At 34.4% G+C, this 19,841-nt stretch overlaps 1 protein-coding gene across 1 annotated transcript in view; it reads left to right on the top strand.

Annotated features, from left to right (window-relative positions):
* Positions 1-18,169, top strand: part of Tctp (translationally controlled tumor protein) — a 30,253-nt gene extending 12,084 nt beyond the window's left edge. The window contains exons 3-6 of the mRNA XM_069838840.1: positions 4,277-4,464; positions 4,719-4,834; positions 4,916-5,063; positions 17,569-18,169. Of these exons, the coding sequence (XP_069694941.1) occupies positions 4,277-4,464; positions 4,719-4,834; positions 4,916-5,031 (420 nt within the window). The 3' untranslated portion in view covers positions 5,032-5,063; positions 17,569-18,169. The remainder of the gene's footprint in view (positions 1-4,276; positions 4,465-4,718; positions 4,835-4,915; positions 5,064-17,568) is intronic.
* Positions 18,170-19,841: the final 1,672 nt, after the last annotated feature.

The following is a 19,841-nucleotide window of genomic DNA, read 5'->3' as shown; positions in this document are numbered from 1 at the left end:
TTACTAAAAATTCCGACAATATTTCTCTCTCGGAAATTGCTTACTTAAAAGCACAATAGTAGCTGCTGTTATTTTCTAACTGTAAACCAGGTAGCGTAGCGAAAATCTTTGCACAAACACTTCAGAAAGAGATGGAGATATGAGGACAGTGACCTAGTCTACCTCTATTGAAAGTTGAAACACAATGCGAAACCCTTTTAAGTTTTATGGTTTTCCAAGAAAACTTCCACCTTGTTGTCAGCTCATCTTCCTAGCATATGAAATGCATACTTTTCTGGGATTCGTCCCTCTCATTCCTTATAAAATAACCATGTCTACACTGTGTGCAAGTGAGACTGTAACTATCTTCTTTTTCTAAAATCTGGTAATTCGGATTACAATAGGTGCCAGTCTTCTGTTTCGACTGCTGTACTTTTGCAGGTGCTTGCAGTTTCTGTACTGAGTTTGTTTATGACGGTTGTGTGTTTAGTTTGATAAAGAAAAAAAAAAATCTGTTTTCTGTGGTCTGTGAAAAGTGTAAACTCCATTATGTCATATGAGAATTTGAGAGGTAAACTCGGTGAAACATTTGGATTTAAATTGAACGATCGTGGAGAAGGACTTGACAAAAAAAAAAGTTTTTACGTGTTTAGTGATGCAGGAGACATTGTTACTAAGCATAGAGTGGCACTTAATTCGGAGCATGTGAATGCACTCACATGTTTAAAATCATAAATGAAGCAGTACCGGTATTAACTTTATGAGTCTTCATACTTTTTCTTATTTATGTTTGCCTCAAAAATTCCCAGAGAAATTGACACAATAAATTATAAGCCTCATAATAAATATGTTAGTAATTAATTAAAATAGTTGGTTGCTTTGTAATATAACAATACAATATATATATATATATATATATATATATATATATATATATATATATACAACAATTAATACTTATGCTTATCATTGAACACAAGTTAAATTTGACAATAATTGTGTATTACAGTATATTAAAACATTTTTTCAACTCGAAAACTCTATTAATCTATCGATTGATTAAATTCAGATAGTTAATCGATTAAATATTTCGATCGATCGACAGCACTAGAATTAATTATTATTAATGAAGACAATAATTTTCCAAATTTGAAATATTTTAAGATTGAACCTTGCAAAAAGGTGTTTAGTCGTATTTCTTGGGCACAATATTAATAGTTCTGATGAAGCAGGAGCTTAATGTAACAGATGTTATTGCATTTGAATGGATGTGCTGGGAGTTATTTAAAGCAAAATGTAAGAGGTTTCTGTTCAGATAATGTGGGTGGTGAGTTATGTTGTAAATCAGGAATTTCTGCTAAATTCGTTCAGTTAATTATTCAGCACTGTTTGATCCATAGAGTTCAATAAAATTATAAATATAAATCCTGAAAATTGTACGTGTGCATGTACCACGAAGGGTGACATGTAGCACCGAAAACCACACAGAGGACTCTGATTGGGCAAGCGGTGAGACTGATTAGACAAATGTGATGGTGATGGCCTACTCCTTGGCGAATACCTCACTTAATGCATGTAGTAGCTTCCAATACAGCAATTGGTCCGAACTCTCGAGCAGCTGAGAAATAACAAGCACCTCTATAGTTTTTTTGCAGAAACTTATACTGAGTGACATTAACAGCATATTATGATTGTGAACTTTTGTTATATTTTTAGTACTAAAAACATTTTTTGCAGCAGTATTATGATTTATACCAACTGTATTGTGAAGACACATCACGTCTACTGGACATCTAGACTTTATTTCATAATTGAGGGGCTGGGTGCAAGAAAGGCATTTTAGAGGATGTGCCCTTTTTGAGTAAAACGCTTAATTGTGTTCTCCGATCTGTTATGCGTATGATCACCAAGTTGTAGTTCAATACTGTGATTATAGAAGTCAGGAGTAACCAAAATGTTAAGGCGTGCACAGGTAACATCATTACGGTTTGAATTTTCAACATCAATTTTCTCAGAACTTGCATTTGAAAGAAGTGCCTTTCTTGCACCCAACCCCTCAATTTACCACACATATTTTACATGTTTCTTGTGAAGATAAAATTGTTGCTAATTTTTTCTCCTGAATAAACACCATCATGCAAGAAGGTCATTTAGATCTTGCAAGCATAACCCAAAGAACTCGCTCAAGTTCATGTTGTGATTCCAAGAACAAATTGCCATCAACTGTGATGAAATAGGAAGGCAGTTTGTTCCAGAATTCTATTTGGCAACAAATATTTGATCATACCTACACATGGTCTTTGTAATCCTTCAGGAATAATGTGTTAGTGCGTGTGTGTCCTTTCATGGGTCATGTTTGTAGGCCTATACAATTAATCAAGAGACTGTCTCCAGTGCCAAGTTTCAAAAGCATACAGCATATCCCTCATATAGTTGTATAATTAAGTTTTCTGTCTAAATGTAATTTTTTATGTTGGAAGGGAGTTTCCTGGAATTTTTATGTCATGGCTGACTGAATTGTTTTGATGTTTCGTGTGTTCAAAAACGTGATTATTGCCTGAGCCACATGCATGCTCTAATAACCAACATTTGGATTACATATAATGTTGGAAGCAATGCGTGCTATAACATTTTATTTTTCAGTTATTTCCTGCAGATTCATTTATCTCAGGATAAACTGGAAGATAATACAGTGAAAGTTGTTTCTATAATGATTGGCTGGCTTAAACAGATTGAAAAAGTCCAGTAATTATTACTATTTTCCAACTCTTTTCTGGAACAACAATGATTGTATTTATAGGGTAACTTTAGCATTTTATTGACAATATTCATTCTTAGACCAGTACAGTATCCAGTGTCAGTTGCTGCTTTTAATGGTTCATGAAGATAATATTTATTTTAGAGAGGAGTCACAGTACGTCACTTCCTCAGATATTTAAAGTGTTCTATGAAGATGAAGTGACCCTAATGCAAGAAAAAGATACGAGAGTGAATTTGATTAATTAGGCCCTCTGTACTTCACCAAAATTTACCGCAAGGTTAAATATCAGTCCTATCGGGGTTTTTACCTGATCAGAGGCTGGGAAATCCCAATACATGCCTGTAAGGACATGTGAAAGGAGAGGTAGAAATTATAAAAATTCACTGGTATATGTTTTGGACCATGAACATAGTCTTGAAATTTAAAATAAAGGCTCCTTTCTAGAATTGGGTTAGACTTTACAGGTTTTTTTTTAATTCCTGAAGGCAGTGAAGAGGGGAAAAATGGAGGGGGGGATTGAAAGTTCTCGAAATTGACTAATGTCTTTTGAACTAGCTGTTATAGAGACTTTAAATTTAAAATGAAGGTTACTTTTTATAGTTTGAATTAAAAATCTTTTGAAAGTTTTCAAATTTAATATCTCCTAAGGTTGAGAGGTGGTAGAAGGGGATGAAAAATCTTATGTTGTCTAATCTCGACAAAATTTGATAACTGAGGTTTTTCAGGTTGCATTATTTTGTCCGAATTTATCTCCTAAGTGAGGGTGGAATAGAACAGAAATGGGTGAGAAATTAAATTCGATATCTGAGGAGAGGGGTTTGAACTGCAAAATACGAATATATGTGCGAATTCAATACTATTCGTTATATATTTGGGTAGCGCAGATGGACATAAGCATAGTAAACACACGCACTTGCCAAAAAATGTCCCATTGTTGTAAGGTGCAGATGAGTGTCAATATCTGCCTATGTGTACTTCAACTGCACGAACATCTGGAGACGAAATATAAACCAATTCAGACAGGCTTGATGAGATGCATTTTGACACTCGTTGAGGGAACTTGAAGAACAGTATGTTTATTACTCAAGAGATAGAAATATGATTCTGATCATCAGTAAGAGAGGGACAAGTTGTATACAGTCAGTAACGCATTATAGAATCATTTTAGTATTATTTCCATCAAATTAAATCAAGTGTGATGTGAAAGTTCAATACTTCAGTGTGCAAGGTTGACAATGCAATTATAGCAGTAGTTCTGCATGTGGTTATTCGTAAGATGACTGACCAGGTATATCAGATAGTAAAGCAAGTGGTCATTTGTCCAAAGCATACAGTTGCTGAGACTGAAAGAAATTAAACGACATACTGTTTTTACGGAGTATACCAAAACATTGTTCAGATAACAAAGCTTTAAAATGGGTGATATTTCATATAGTACATTACTTTTGGAGTGACCAGATTAGTGTTCATATATGGATTATGTAATATTTTCTGTTTCTCAAAGTGTTTAATTTAAGTTTTTTTGTGGTATTTCAGCTTATAACAAGAAAGCAAGGAGATGTTCAAATTGAAGGGTTTAATCCATCTGCCGAGGAGGCTTCTGAGGGAACTGATGAAAGTGTGGAGTCTGGAGTGGACGTAGTGCTGAACCACAGGCTTAGTGAAACGTACGCTTTTGGAGACAAGAAAAGTTTCACAGCTTACCTAAAGGAATATATGAAAAAGTAAGTATATCTTTCAATTCTGTTATAAGTTTGTAATTTAGTTCCAGAATTAAACTGCAAATAGCTGGTCAGTGAGTTTGGCTCTAGCCATTTTCAAGCAAGGCAGAATTCTTTTATGTGATGCATATAGACTTCATATTTCAAAGGACAGTACTTTATCACATTTAGAATTCCATCACTGTTGACTGAGTTTAAATTCTTCAACCTGAGATTCAAGTTAAGTAATAATAATTCTCGTCGGCATTACTTTGCAGACTTGTTCAGAAGTTAGAAGAAAAGAACCCAGATGAAGTCAGCGTTTTCAAGAACAATACTAACAAAGTTATGAAGGACATTTTGGGTCGGTTTAAGGACTTGCAGTTCTACACAGGTTCGTTAATATTCTTGACATAAGTGTGTAAATTTCTGAATGTTCATATGCTAGTAGAAGTGCACTGTGGTTTGTTTTCAGGTGAATCCATGGACATCGATGGAATGGTTGCTATGCTAGAATACAGAGATATTGATGGAGACAGTGTTCCTGTTTTAATGTTTTTTAAACACGGTCTAGAAGAAGAAAAATTTTAGGGGAAGTTGGCACTACAGGTTGGGTGGTTAATGTAAGTAGTTTGTAGATTGTTTTGTGGCTTGTCTTCTTTCTGAATGATATGAAGTGTAGTTTAAAAAATATGTTTGGTATTTGGGAATCTCGCAGAATATCAGTTTGCAGTGAACTAATTTCAAATGTTAAAATGCAGACCATGGTCACACACTTGAATGTACACTTAGTGGCAAAAAGAATGGGCCGACTCATCGCATGGTTCACTCGTGTAAAAGTAACCCACTGAAGGCATTGCTGTGGTATCTCTTCATTGAAAGTCGTCCATCTATAATGTAGTAAACCTTACGAGCAGTGTGTGGCCCAGTGGTAAGAAGTCTGACATCCGTACCAAAGGTTGTGGGTTTACCTCCCAGTACGGTAAAATTATTATTTTCTATTTTAATTTTTACTTAATTTATTAGTTTAAATGTCAAATGGCATTTGTTAACAAACTTCGTTATGCCTGCCTTGTAAAAAATATTATTGCCCATCACCTGTGGGCTATTAATAGGCAAGACCTGGCCTGTATAAACAAAAATACTTGTTTCACATCCTAAAAAACCGGACACATATCAAACACAAATAAATAATTAAGTTAAAAACAATTTATTAATATATTAACAAAAAAAGGCCTGTGGTGGGGACTAGTATCTCGTCCACAAACCACCTGCGTCAACAACTGCCCTCATTCTGCGCGGCATGGAGTCCACAAGATTATGGAACAGGTCTGAATTCTTGGCCATCTCCTCCCATGGATCTAGAACTGTGTCCCACAATTCCTCAGTGTCCGAACGGGTGGTTGTTCTGCCCAATTAGAGTGTAGGATCCATTTGACTGCAGCCCACAAATTTTGAATCGGATTCATATCTGGTGAATTTGAAGGCCAGTCGACTGGGTCGACATCACGCCTCCTCGTAAACCATCTTCAAATCCGGTTGGCAGTGTGTATCGGAATAATTATCCTGCTGGAAGAAAAGTGTTCCTTCTGGATATTGTTTTCGGGCAGAAGGGATAATTATATTTGTGTTTGTAGACTTCTGCTGTAAACCGCCCATGGATGCATTCCAGTAGTCCTGTCCATCGTATGACATCTACCCCCAATTCGCGACCCTCACGCAACCCGACTTGTTAATTCGTCTCACAAAGCATTCATCGTATAGGTGGCCATTCATACAATAAACTAGGGCAGTACTATCGTTGCTATTGGAGACAATTACCTCATCTGAGAAAATGACATTTCTCCAATCGAAGTCCTGTCGGAGAGTACCATATGCAGAATGCTACTGGAGACAATTATCTGGTCAGAGAAAATGACATTTCTCCAATCGAAGTCCTGTCAGAGAGTAGCATACGCAGAATAACCTATGCGAACCAGGGCAATGAGTTATTGTTTCTGTGCCATCTTCAAGCGTAATGAGGAGACAGAACGTTGTATTAACAGATAGCAGTATTGCTTGAAATAGAGAGGGAGGTTTTTATTTATTAGAGTTTGGGCATATTCTAAGAGATATCGCCACATAATTATAGCTTTGCGAGACACATATGATGGCAAATTTGTAATTAAAAAAAGAAGATTTGGGGAGACTCGAACCTTGGGCTACTACTATCAACTTGTTCAATAGACCAATGCCATAATGACTTACGCTATAGTGACTGTTAATATCGGTTCGGCATAATACGTGGTATTCGCTCCGGTTGACTTTTGTATTTATCAATTTTATTATTATTTCACTCTTCAAGGGCCCTGACGTGTCTAGAATCAACCCGCCATTCGATTTTATTACATATTTTAGACTTTTAAACAAAATACAGCAAATTTAAAAGGTTTAATTATGTGTTACCTGGTGAACTACGGCGTTGACGAGACGAGCATGCGCAATGTTGTCTCTGGAACTTAGAAATTGTCAGCGGCTCATTCTTTTTGCCGCTAAGTGTACTTGAACAGGAATTGCAATGTGAGATCTCAGATACAGAATTACTGCACCATTATCATTATTTTTGCTGTTGTGGAACTGGCACATAATCTTTACGTAATGTGTCTGCAATTAATCAGGTTTGTATAATTGCAGAGTTTGGTCAGAAAGAGGAATATGTTACAAAAAATTAATAAATATGCAGACCACTAGTGTAGCAGGACTTCAAATTCCGCATAGGTCTCCCCTCCCCTCCTCCAAGCTATTAGGCGAATCCTCAGGCCTATCTCACTATCACCGCATCTAATTCATTAAATACCAGACTTAAATTCGCCATCTTCCACTCCTGTATAAGGCTCAGTGACCTATTTTGGTCTCAAGGCTTAATTTTCAGCCCATCTCTTTGAATAGCCAAAGAATCTCTTCCTATGCAGATGATAATGAAACATTAATGGCTCTTGGAATTCTGTGTGGATGTGTATCTGTTGCAACAGAAGTTCCTTTCTTTTAGGCTTTCACAATGAATATGTTCAAGTGTATATGTTGGGTGTTCGGAACTATATATGCAGGTTCCATCATCAGGGGGTTGCCTACTGTTTGGGTTATGTCTGGCTACTCCAAACAACATAACGTTGCAAATGTTAAGTTCCAAGACACAGTGGAATAACAAAAGTCTATTAGGTTGAATAATTTTTTGCAAATTTGGCTTTCAGGTAAAGCTCCCTGTGAAACAGACTTGAATAATTTCAAGGGAAAAATTGTTCCGGGGTGGGTATCGACCTATTACAATCATTTAGGTTATTTAGGAACAAAAACATGAAATGGCTGTGTAAAAGGAGAATGGATTATTATCACTTAAAAAGCAGAGGAGACTAAAGTCTAATTTGATATGTATTAATTCAACACCATCGGGAATGCTCTGTTTACGATTTTCACAACAATGTGCTGAACTGGTCAGCTCGGAACTGTGATTGGCGCACATACCGAAGGTTTGAAACAGAAATTAATAAAACGACAGTCTGCAAAATGCAAGATACTACTCTCGCTTTATAATACGCTTTTGTAACAAACCTATCAGTTGTTTGTTAGAATTTACACCTTATTCTTTAGTGGTCTTAGAAGAGACCTGCAGGAATTAACATCTAATTTTTAACAAAACATTTTAAATAATAAACAATGTACATATTTATAATTTATTTTGAAAGATTGACAAACAAACTTCAGAAAAGATTAGGTGTCAATGAGATATCTATACCAATTTCAATTTAAATAACACTCCTTTAACAAAGCATAAAATAAATAAACTTTGAAGGAATCGCTCGTAATAGATACATTAAATTAATCATTATTAGTCAATACCCATATGATTAAATACTAAGATCGCATTATAGATTATCTGGAAGGGGGTGCGGGGTTTCCACAAGGGGGTTCGAGCTCCCCCTCGCACCTCCCTGAGGGAATAACAATAAAATATGATTCAAAAAAAGAAATTATAGATAGGTGAGCCTATAAAATATAGTAAGTAGAAGCACCTTGGATTAATACTTAAATTACTCCGTTTAGTGTAAGAGTGGCTAGCAAATTACCATTTCGTTAAATCGAGTTATGGCAGGCTCAATCAGTACTTAGGTCATTCTAGAATTAAGGGCCGATTTGGGAAACTTACTCTTTGCAAGGAAACATTAAGGATCAAAATATGTTGTTGTTTTCTAATGCCAGGCGTTTGACAATAAAGTCATTTGACCTCTTGCACTCCAATATTTTTCAAAGAAGGATCAAAACATATAAAACTAGATCACCACTAAATAGAAAAATATTTGTTCTTAAATGGCTGTGTTACTGGGGCTTTAAATGTTAAGAATTTATTGTTAAAATTTTAAAATGCTGCAAAAATGTCACATCCATGGATGTAACTACCTCAGTTTTACCCAATTTCTAAGACTGTAAATTAAAAATTGAGGACTTCATTTTCAAATTGTCTCTTAACGAAAATATGAGTTTCACGTGTCCATGCATTCTTCAAATGTAACTCTTCATACAACTATCATGATTTGGCTTCAGAATGCCCTCTAAATCGCTAACATTTTGCGTGAAAAGTGGTTATTGGATTCAAACTGACTCTTGTCCACAGCAAAATTGCGACAAAATATTAGTTCCAGCTTCGGAATCAAAGGCTCCCATGCTCCCAGAGACAAATACCTGAAGAATGGAAAATGACAATTATACAACCAATATTCAGAAAAGGAGACAAATCTAAATGCGAAAACTATAGAGGAATATCTCTACTAAATGCAGCGTATAAAATTTACTCCAAAATAATAACAGAAAGGCTAAAACCTATAAGTGAAGCGATAATAATGGAAGAACAAGCAGGCTTTCGGAAAGGAAGAAGCTGTATAGATAACATATTTGTATTACAACAATAGAAAAACATAAAGAATTTAATAGAGAAAAGCATTTAACATTTATTGATTATATTAAGGCGTTTGATAGAATAAATAGAAATGAATTATGGAGAATATTATATAATAGAGGTATTCCATTGCATCCAGTTGAAGTGATTAGAAACATACATAATAATTCTAAAATACAAATAGCTGGTGATACATAGATAAGAGTAGAGGAAGTTAACTTGGGTTTGAGACAAGGCTGCAGTATGTCTATTCAATATATATATATGGACGAAATATTAAGAAAATGGAAAATAAAAATAAAGAAGTATACACAGAATTTTAATGAAGATAATTTCATAAAGACGATGCTATTCACTGACGATCAGGTAGTAATAGCAAATAATGAAAATAACCTACAGAGAGCAGTACATGAGTTATGGAAAATAAATAAGATCTATAATATTGAGATATCTGTACATAAGACTAAAACTATGGCATTTTGTGGCAAATCTCCTGTAAGATCTAAAATAGTAATAGGAAAGAGTATCGTAAAACAGGTAAATAAATTTAAATTGTTGGGCGTTACCTTATCTTATAAAGGAGACTATGATCAAAAAGAAAAAAATATAAAAATTTAATTACATAAATGGAACAATAAGAAATCAAAAGCTAGAAAAGATATGTTGTTAAAATTTTATAAGGTGATGAGAGTGCCCAGTTTACTATATGGAAGCGAAACTTGGGTTATGAAAAAGAAAGATGGCTCTAGATTACAAACAAATGAGATGAAATTTTCGAGAAGCGTAGCAGGTTACAGGAAAATAGAACATAAAAGAAACGAAGAAATAAGAGAAGAACTTGAGATATATATGAATTAAACAACAAAATAGAAGAATATAGGAATACATGGATGTCTCACATTTCAAGGATGCAGGAGGACAGGATACCATATTATAAACCTCGGGGAAGAAGAGGTATTGGAAGACCAGCCAAAAGGTGGACGGATCAATTTCAGTGGCTGCTACAGGATCAATTTCCTAATGCATGAAGGATGATGATGAAGAAGTAGTTATATCTCCAAAAGGACTCATAAGCTGCCTGAACGTTTATAAAGATAGCCAAAACGTCTTCTCCTTTGTTAAAATAATTTTGTATTCTTAACTGAGATGAATGACTTCATTTGTGGAATGAAAGTCCCTAAATTCAGCTTGGTGGGATAAGCTATTGGATTCTGAGTTCCAGTTCAGTCAGTTTGAAGACATTATTTTCATTATTTATTTTATGGGATCTCGAGCTGGAACTGACATAATTTCCACTTCCGTCAGTCTGCTCTCCTTTTTTGTTTTTGGTTTCACTTGATCAACTCTTATTTTTCTTAGATCCTGCTAACTACCAAATATTTTCACTTGGTAAAAAAGAAAGAGAATTCAATATCCAATACAATGGCCAACACCTTCCTAGGACTTATGAATCCAAATATCTTGGAGTTATTTTCGATAGTAAGTTAACATGGAGCAACCATTTGAAATTCATTTCTGAAAAAGCTCGTAAAAGATTCTCCCTTCTAAAAAGACTAGCAGGAAAGAAATGGGGATGCTCTAGGAATACTTTGAACACTACATACAAAATGTTTATACAGCCAGTGCTGACATACTGCGGAGAAATTTTAATTACTTCACCTTTCATAAACGACATAGAATATGTTCAAAACCAAGCTCTCAGACTCATTACTGGTGGAATCAAAACTCCAATAGATTCTATGAGATTCCTCACTAATATTAACAGCATCAAAATGACAATAGAAGAAAAAGCACTGATTCAATATGAAAAACTTATTAGATTACCAGGAAACAATTGGCATTCATACAGTCCTCTCTGTAGATTGAAAACCCAAAAAAAGTTTCATATCCATTGTTCAAGAATTAAAAGAGAAAATCAATATCCCGAATTTAAAAGAAAACCTACAAATTAAACCAAACCCTTTAACTCTATTAAATATAGAATATAATCTAAATTTAACAGGAGAAATACTAAAATCAGAAGTAAACACTGAAATACTAAAACAATTGTCATTAGAGACAATTAATATTAGGTACCCTCCACAAAACTGGCTTCATTTATACAGTGACGGATCCTTGATCTCCAGAGAACAAGGTGCCGGTGCAGGTGTTATGTGCTGTCTCTTCTCACTTTATAGATCTCTTGGGTATGGAACAACAAGTTTTGATGGAGAAATCATTGCGATAAGTGAAAGTCTCAGGAATCTTCTATGCCACATCAATAAATTTAAAAATGCAGTTATATTGTCAGACTTCAAAGCAGCTATTCTATCAATAGTCTCTAAACACACACCTTCATCTCAATCAGCAGAAATAACTAAAATGCTCTCTCAATTAATATCACTCAATAAAAGAATTGTATTCCAATGGATACCATCCCATTGTGGAATCCTGGGAAACGAGAATGTGGATGCTTTAGCAAAGAAGGGCAGCACTGCTACTTACAGACCTGTTACTAAATCTACGTATTACTCTGTGAAGAGATTTATTAAATCTACATACTTAGACTTCAACAAACAAAATTTGATAACACAATCTCTAGGGGAAAAAATGGAACTCTCTGCATCAAAATCCACAGTTAATTCCCGATTTACCACGAAAATCGTCTGTAGCTGCATTTAGATTGGCAACAGGCCATGATTGTTTGGCCAAACACCTGCATAGAATTGGAATATATCAGTCCCCTAACTGCCCATTGTGCAACTCAAACCAAGAAATGGATTCGGAACACCTCAAAATCTGTGCTTCAGTGGCTGGCCATGATAATATCTTTGAAAAATATTGGAGTGCAAGAGGTCAAATGACTTTGTCAAACACCTGGCATTAGAAAACAACAACATATTCTTTTCGTATAACTACACTGGCCTGTCATGGTGTAACAAAATGTCTCACAGTGACAAAATTGGGGAAGATCAGTGAGCTTGTAGCCAATGACCAAAGACAGGTATGGCCCTCCATTCAAATTGAGAGTGATAGAACTATCGACACTTAATGGTTATAAACTTCAGGTCGAAATATTCTAGAGGTGAGGTAACCTAGCTCCCCAGTCGGATCTCTGGAGGGGGGGCAATAAAAATTGAAATACTTAAATTTACAGCACACTGCTTATTTGCGAAATTCGAATTGGTAGATTGAGAAGTGATCTTCATTACTTGCATCCTGTATGTAATTGCTGCTATGTTTCTAGGGTAAAAGTAATAGAATGTTTCCTACTTTCTCTTTAAGAGCGAAAACTGGTTAATTTTCTGATAGTTAGCCTGCAAATTTGAATTTTATATTCTACATACTAATATTATTAACAATACTCACACATCTTCATAACACAATCTTGAAACTTTGCTACACAATTGACGTTTTCTTCTGATTCTGCTTTCTTTGTCTTCGATGCTGATTTACAATTAAATGCAATGTAGGACAGGTATATCTTTAGAGCAAGAGATATATCCACAGCATGGTGCAGGTCCACCATGGAGACAACGCATGACAAGGGACAGTTACCCATTCCTGTGGATGGAAGATAAATCTCCATTGCCCATGTCAAATCGAACAGACAACAATCATGCTATCCAGATGGCCACAGCAATTGGCTCTTTATATTGCATAGTAATGAACAGAATTACATTTTTACTTTCATGGTGAGCTGATTTAAGTAAGCAATTGCTTTGGTAATATAAGTGGATAAGCTGTAGATTATCAAACAGTAAAAACACAGCAAAAATTAATGTTAATGTTATACTATGTGACAAAGGGAAGATGAAACCCGATACACCAAGCATAACAAAGTGTAATGTGTGCACCTGTGCAATAACCCTACCTCATCTACTGTTCTAACACTACAGTATATTGATACCCACTGTGGAATGTATTGCTGTTTTAGGTTAATGAAATGATTTGGCATGTTCTAATACCATGCATCAGTTTGTAGGTGTGTGGCGCTACACATGCAAGATTAACATGTCAGCCAACATGTCAGTGTGCTTACTAGAAGCATGATTTGAGTGGCATGTCGTAAGACAAGACATAACAGTTTTTAATGGCATGAAAATTAACACACAATTGGTTTCATTTAGTGAAAACTGTCGTGTGCAATGAAATTTCCTTTGTGCTGTTTTAGTAAGTTTTACCAATCATGGAAAGTTTGTTTATCTATATGTATAGTCCTTATTTCATTATACAACATTTCAGTATTCAGAGAATTGACAGAAAGATGGCTTTTCAGCAGAGATGGGTAAGTTCTTTTAATCAGTTACTGTATACAAAAAGTGAATGAGTTAGAAGCTATCAATGCACAGTTACTTCTACTTCTTCCATGGCTGAGGCCCGGTCTTCTCAAGAATCTTCCTCCACCCTTGTCTGTCCATCGATGCGGTCCACCAGTTTCGAATTCCCAGACTTTTAGCATCTCCACTCCGTCAATTCATCTTCCTTTTTGTTATCCCACTTTTCTACTACTCGTATTCTTTTTGGAATGGTATATCATCAGGCATTCTTTGTATATGGCCAGCCCATCTTAACACATTCACGGCCAAAGTCGACTTATAATGCCCTCAGTATGGTATGAATGTGTAAAATTGCCAGTGTCGACCATAGTCGATTTAACACCACTGCAAAACTTAGGTCATGTTTAAAACTCCGGTTCGGGTAAGAGGCTAGCCCTTTAAGGGGAATTGGACGTTATCGCATGCAAAGTAATGGTAAAAATAGCCTATCTTCAAGCAGTCAAAAATGTAATACTATTTATCACAGCTATTTCATTTTTTTAGTGATATATGTATACACATTAAACTTTAAAATGAAAAAAGAATGGTTAGTCTAGTGTAAATCTTACCCTTAAATTAATTTTTGAATTTAAACATATGTTTTATATAAATTCACTACATACCTGTGATTAGGTACACTCTATTCACTTATCATAGCACACATTGAATTAAAATTTTGGCCACTTACTGCTAATAGATACTAAAACATACCCTACTGAAATTATTAAAATATCTGTAATATTATGGGCATAGGGCTTATACTAATCTTCAATTTTTTAAAATTTATTGACGGTGATGATTACTATAAGCCCTATGCCCATAATATTACAGATATATGAATAATTTTAGTAGGGTATGTTTTAGTATCTCTTAGCAGTAAGTGGTCAAATTTTCAATTCTGTATGTGTTATAATAAGTGAATAGAGTGTACCTAATCACAGACATGTAATGAATTTATAAAAAAAATTGTGCTTAATTAAAAAATTAATTTAAGGATACAGATTTACTCTAGAGTCACCATTCTTTTTCATTTTAAAGCTTAATATGTATACACACATAGCTAACAAAAATGAAAAACCACTGATAAATAGTAGACTATTATATTTATGACTGCTAGAAGATAGGCTATTTTTACCATTATTTTGCATGTGATAATGACCAACTCCCCTTAAATGCCCTGCAGTGAATGTGTTAATCGACCAAGCTTCATAAATTGGGAAATATCAGGTTCTTTAAACAATCTCCGTAACTCATCATTATGTCGTATTCTCCGAAGGTTTCTATCCCTATTGGCCCAAATATCTTTCTCAAAACCTTCCTCTCAAATACCAATAATTGACGCTCACAGTTACTTCTACAGTTACTTAAAAAAAATAATATATATTATTTTATATCTTCCCCAGTGCGAGAATCTCATCTGAAAGGAAAGTGAAAAAAGAAAGTTAGTAGTTAAATTTATCTTCTAAAAAAAATATCTATGGAGTTTCATTGATGCACATAACATTTTTTTTAAATACAATCAAGGCATTTCATTTTAGGAATATAAATTTATTTTAAAGTTTCTGAATCATATGATTGAGAAACTTATAAATAAATATATATTCTTGAAGTGATTTATCTGGAAAAAATAAAAATAAAAAAATGAATTGTAAGATATCATTTCATTTTGACGAACTGGAGGGCATTATTTTCTCTCTTACATCTCTGTGCCAAGGATCTTAAGGATGACTCGTATAGATAGGTCACATTTCACATTCTTGGTTCTGTGATTGCTTCTTTGGAAACTGTAGTGAAACTAATTTGAGTAACTTCACCTCTTAACTCATGATAGGGAGAAACTTGGCTCAACATCAGAATTATAGTAAAGTCCCTTGTAACCGGCACCCAATGAACTAGTAATACCAAAACAGTGGCACTTTTGGTGCGGAGGGGGAGATGTCTAAATCTGCCGCATTTACATCCTGGGTCGTCAGGATTACCTCATTAGAAAGTTCGTTTTCAAGTTCAGTGAATATTCGAGCCTAAAATTAGTGTATTATTTGTGTTGTAGGGACACCATAAAGCAGTGAATAAAATGCATCAAAGTCGGTAGATAAAATTACTGTAACTCGTAAAAAAAAAGTCTGTATTTAAAACATATAAATCAGACATGGGCACAATTTTCGGTTACGTGAGGCACTTGATTTGAAATAGTTTGTTTACTAGGAGAGGAGACTGCAGAGTAGGATGGGAAATATAAACTGCTGTGACCTGCGTCACCTTATTGTAATCTCTAAGGCGGTCAGTGGCGAATTATTAGGAAAGCACTTGGTTAATGTAAGACTCTTGAAAACTTCTATTCAATTTGTGCAAATTAATTCGATAGCTTTAATCATAAAAACAAAGTTAAATAATTGTTAACTCGAGTTCCCAGGCGTTACTTGCGGTAATTCATTGTGTTCTTCATATCAAGTGTTATAATATTTTCTATCATACCAAACGATTCGCCGACACCACACAGTGTTTCCGCGTTTTGCTTAGCTAATCGCCATGCTGATACATATAGCAGAGTTTACTCATATTAATCATCAAAGCTTCCGATGATTTTTTTTAATTGGTAATTTTACAAAGATTTTTCAACTGCTATGGTTATATAGCGTCTAAATGAGATGAAGGTGATAATGTTGGCGAAATGAATTAAGGGAAAATCGCGGGAAAACCTCAACTAGGTAACTTGTTCCAACCACTATCATCGTAGGGCCAATATAAAAAAAAAGAGAGGGAAAAAAACAAAATCTGTTGTCTTTTTGAGAACTCTCTGTGCACACTTTCCCAGAGGCGACACCTTTGACTTTTACTACACACTTCTAGATTGTGATCATATTGTAATCTGATAGTGTAGTCATGCAGGGTGTTAGGAAAGAAGGGTGTAATATTTCGAGAGGAGTAGAATTCATACAAACATATAAACGTTATTGTAGGTTTCTATGTTCAGCTGTTTATCAGTTACATACAGTTAAGTACATTCGAGCGGTCCACCCTGTATTTAATGACAGCATGAAGCTGATATTTGCTTTTTCTTTTTGCCAATGCGTTGGCACTCTACAAAATTAAACTACAAAAAAATGTAGTCAACAGAAAATTATGATATTCATGCATGAACTAATGTAAAGTGGCTGCTAACAATGGTGGCATTAATGACATGTTTTCAATGCCTTCTGTGTGTCAGGCCACGAATTTTTCAAACACACTGTTAATTAAATTAAAATATCATTTAAATGTGACTTTTTTGCTGTAATTATTAGTGTAAATAGTTAAAATTTAATTACAAAACGTGAATATATGTTTTTGAGAATATTATGTTTACATTCTTTCATATAAAGTAACTAATAATAATTTGTTAAAATTTAATTATAGCTGTTTCTGGAAAAGTTTTGTTTTGTGGGATAAGCTCTCTTACACCATTGATATAGAAACAAGCCTAATTTATAATCTTTAAACACTTTCTATTTCTACTAAATATTTTTCTCCTTATGTCGTTTTTTGCCGTAAAAGAATTTCAAGTAAGACATGATAATTTAGTAATTCCACCATATACGTTCTGAAATCTGCTGCTGATAATAGCAAACCCTACAAATATCCTACTGCAGCACGTGTAGGACAGGGAATAGGTTTACAACACAATCTATGAATACAGAGTGCGACTGAAATCTAGATTTTCTATAAAACTCTTCATATTAGGATATTAAGATGCTTGGCGTTAAAATACTTTTAAAAAATTTCACAAAGGTTAACCATGGATAACTAAAACTGTGGATAAAGGAGATTTCTATAATCCAAAATTTGAATGCAATGGAACATTCTTGTCTTTCATTGCCTTTATGTTGTTACTTCAAGGTGTCTCTCATTTTCTTGTTACAGGTGGAACACACACTCGAAGATACCGAAATCGATCTGGGAGGCATCAGGACACACATTTACTTCATCTCCAGTAACACGATTTTTTTTAATGTGAAGGTTTCCAAAGACTTAAAATTGTTTGTAAATACTGTGACATCGTCTGTGCTTTGTATATTTATTTATACTGGAAGATGGTGAGAAGATAATTTGAATGCCTTGAAGTGGCTTGAAACTTAATAATTCATGATTTCGCAATAAATACTGCTTTGGGCGAGTATTGGCAATCTCGTCAGATTATCGTTACTCATGAAATAAAAAATTTGTATGATTTACTCCTTTTGGAGAAACAGACGTTGCTATTAGCAATCTGAATTCTGCAGATCTTCCCTCTGTCACTAGATTCATCAGTTTCTGACTTCAAGATGTATTTTCTATGACACGGTTAAGGTGAGAAATTTTATTTGAAGGGTTACATTGTTAAAACATGCAGTGGTGCATTGTCGCTGAAAAATAACTTTTGACATTATCTATATAGTAATATTATTGTTTGTGTTTCAAGTGACCGGGTAGGCTGAAATAAAGGCCTTTTATATACTGAATAAAAGAAATATTTTCATACAGATTATGTTGCATATTTTTGTAGCATAAAAATCATATCAGCCTATGTTGGCATTGAGTAGTGACCATTATTGTCAATAACAGGAAAAAACTTCTTACGTATGATTTAAAAATTCAGACTGACAGCAAGATATATCAAGCAGGAAAGTTAATAGACGCTCTTCAGAAGTTACAAATTGCACCATACGTATAAATATAGAATCGGATTAAAAAACAGTCTGCACTTCAGATGGATAGCATGATATACCTAAATAAAGAAGAATATAGACATTGTTACAAAACAAATAAGAATTACACTTTTCGATTATTGTAATAGACTTGGGTTTAAAAAATCTTATGCTTCTGAATTACAAACCAAATGGAAGTAGTTAGGAATATCTCATGAAAACGTAACCAACCACTAAAGTCCAAACATGAACAGGAGGATGAACCGATTAATCTGATTCCAACCAATAGATCCGTGTTTTAGACACTCAAAGGCAGGGGTGTAAAATATGTTTGAACGTGCAAATGAAGTTAGGGGGAAATCAAGGCAATGCTAGGGAAAATTAGTTTAGTTTCTTATTCACCATGGTTTTTGGCAATATTTGTCTCTAAAAAGCCAGTTATGCTGCAAGATTTTTGCAACACGAAGTATTGTTTGATTTGGTTATTTCCATGTGTAATATAGCCATTATAGTTCAGTGTTTTCTATTAATCCATGACTAGTTAAGTTGTTTAGTGAACCGAGAAACGAAACTGATTTGTTGTGTCAACGTTTAGAAGCGAGTAGAACGTCAGCTGTGTGTATTGTAAGTGGCAGCAAGATTTAATTTTTAATTCACCGCTGTACAGCAGTTTATTTCTATGTTGGGTCGGAACTAGGACATTACTCACCCTGTATCAACAGCTATAACATTACTGGCAGTTTACTTAATTTATGCAGGTGCAGATGGCTTCAGATTCATTGAACTGTGACATATATAATTATCACTTCCACCCTTCCTCTGAAGCAGATCTAATACAAGACCTAGTGTGGTGGTATAAATAAAATTAGAAATTACGAGTAGATCTCTTCATATCTTTTGTATTCAGTAGATTTTCTCATATTTAGAATGTTTAATAGTTAAAATGATGAATAAAGACATGTAATGAAAGTCACACCACCCTTTACGCTTTGTCATGATGCTGGTCTCTCTTAAGTCATTATGTAATTAGTGAAGTGCAGCAAGTTCTCTTCTTAAGCTTTAATATCTATGTTGAAGTTTCTAAATTTGGTGTTTATACCTTCCAGGGGAACATATTCCATATTCATAGAAGAATTAAAAAATTGTGGCACCATAAATAACTAAGAATATATCTTGCAGGTCCTCTCTGACGCATTACTGCTAAGATATACTGTTGTAGTTTAGTTTTAGTGACCTAATTTCTATATGAAATGCGTAGCTTTTACTTTCTTAAACTTAAGGTTAAATTTGAATGTTCATTGAACAATTTTTCAGTGTTTGTAAGTACTGGCTGTAGTCCTTTTTTACTTTATTAAGCAGAATTTAGATTTATTATAGTTGCTTGAGCTGCTTTGGCTTGTCGTATGGTGATCACTATTGCATCAAGATGAAGAATGGCATGAAGGCTACTATGAAATAAATATTGGTTTATTGAAAGCAAGAAAATGTTACATTCTCAGGTTAGGGGAA

This window comes from Periplaneta americana, chromosome 1 (assembly GCF_040183065.1).
Source record: "Periplaneta americana isolate PAMFEO1 chromosome 1, P.americana_PAMFEO1_priV1, whole genome shotgun sequence".
Lineage (NCBI taxonomy): Eukaryota > Metazoa > Arthropoda > Insecta > Blattodea > Blattidae > Periplaneta > Periplaneta americana.
Note: the sequence above shows the minus strand (reverse complement) of the source record. Positions and strands in the feature narration are given on the sequence as shown.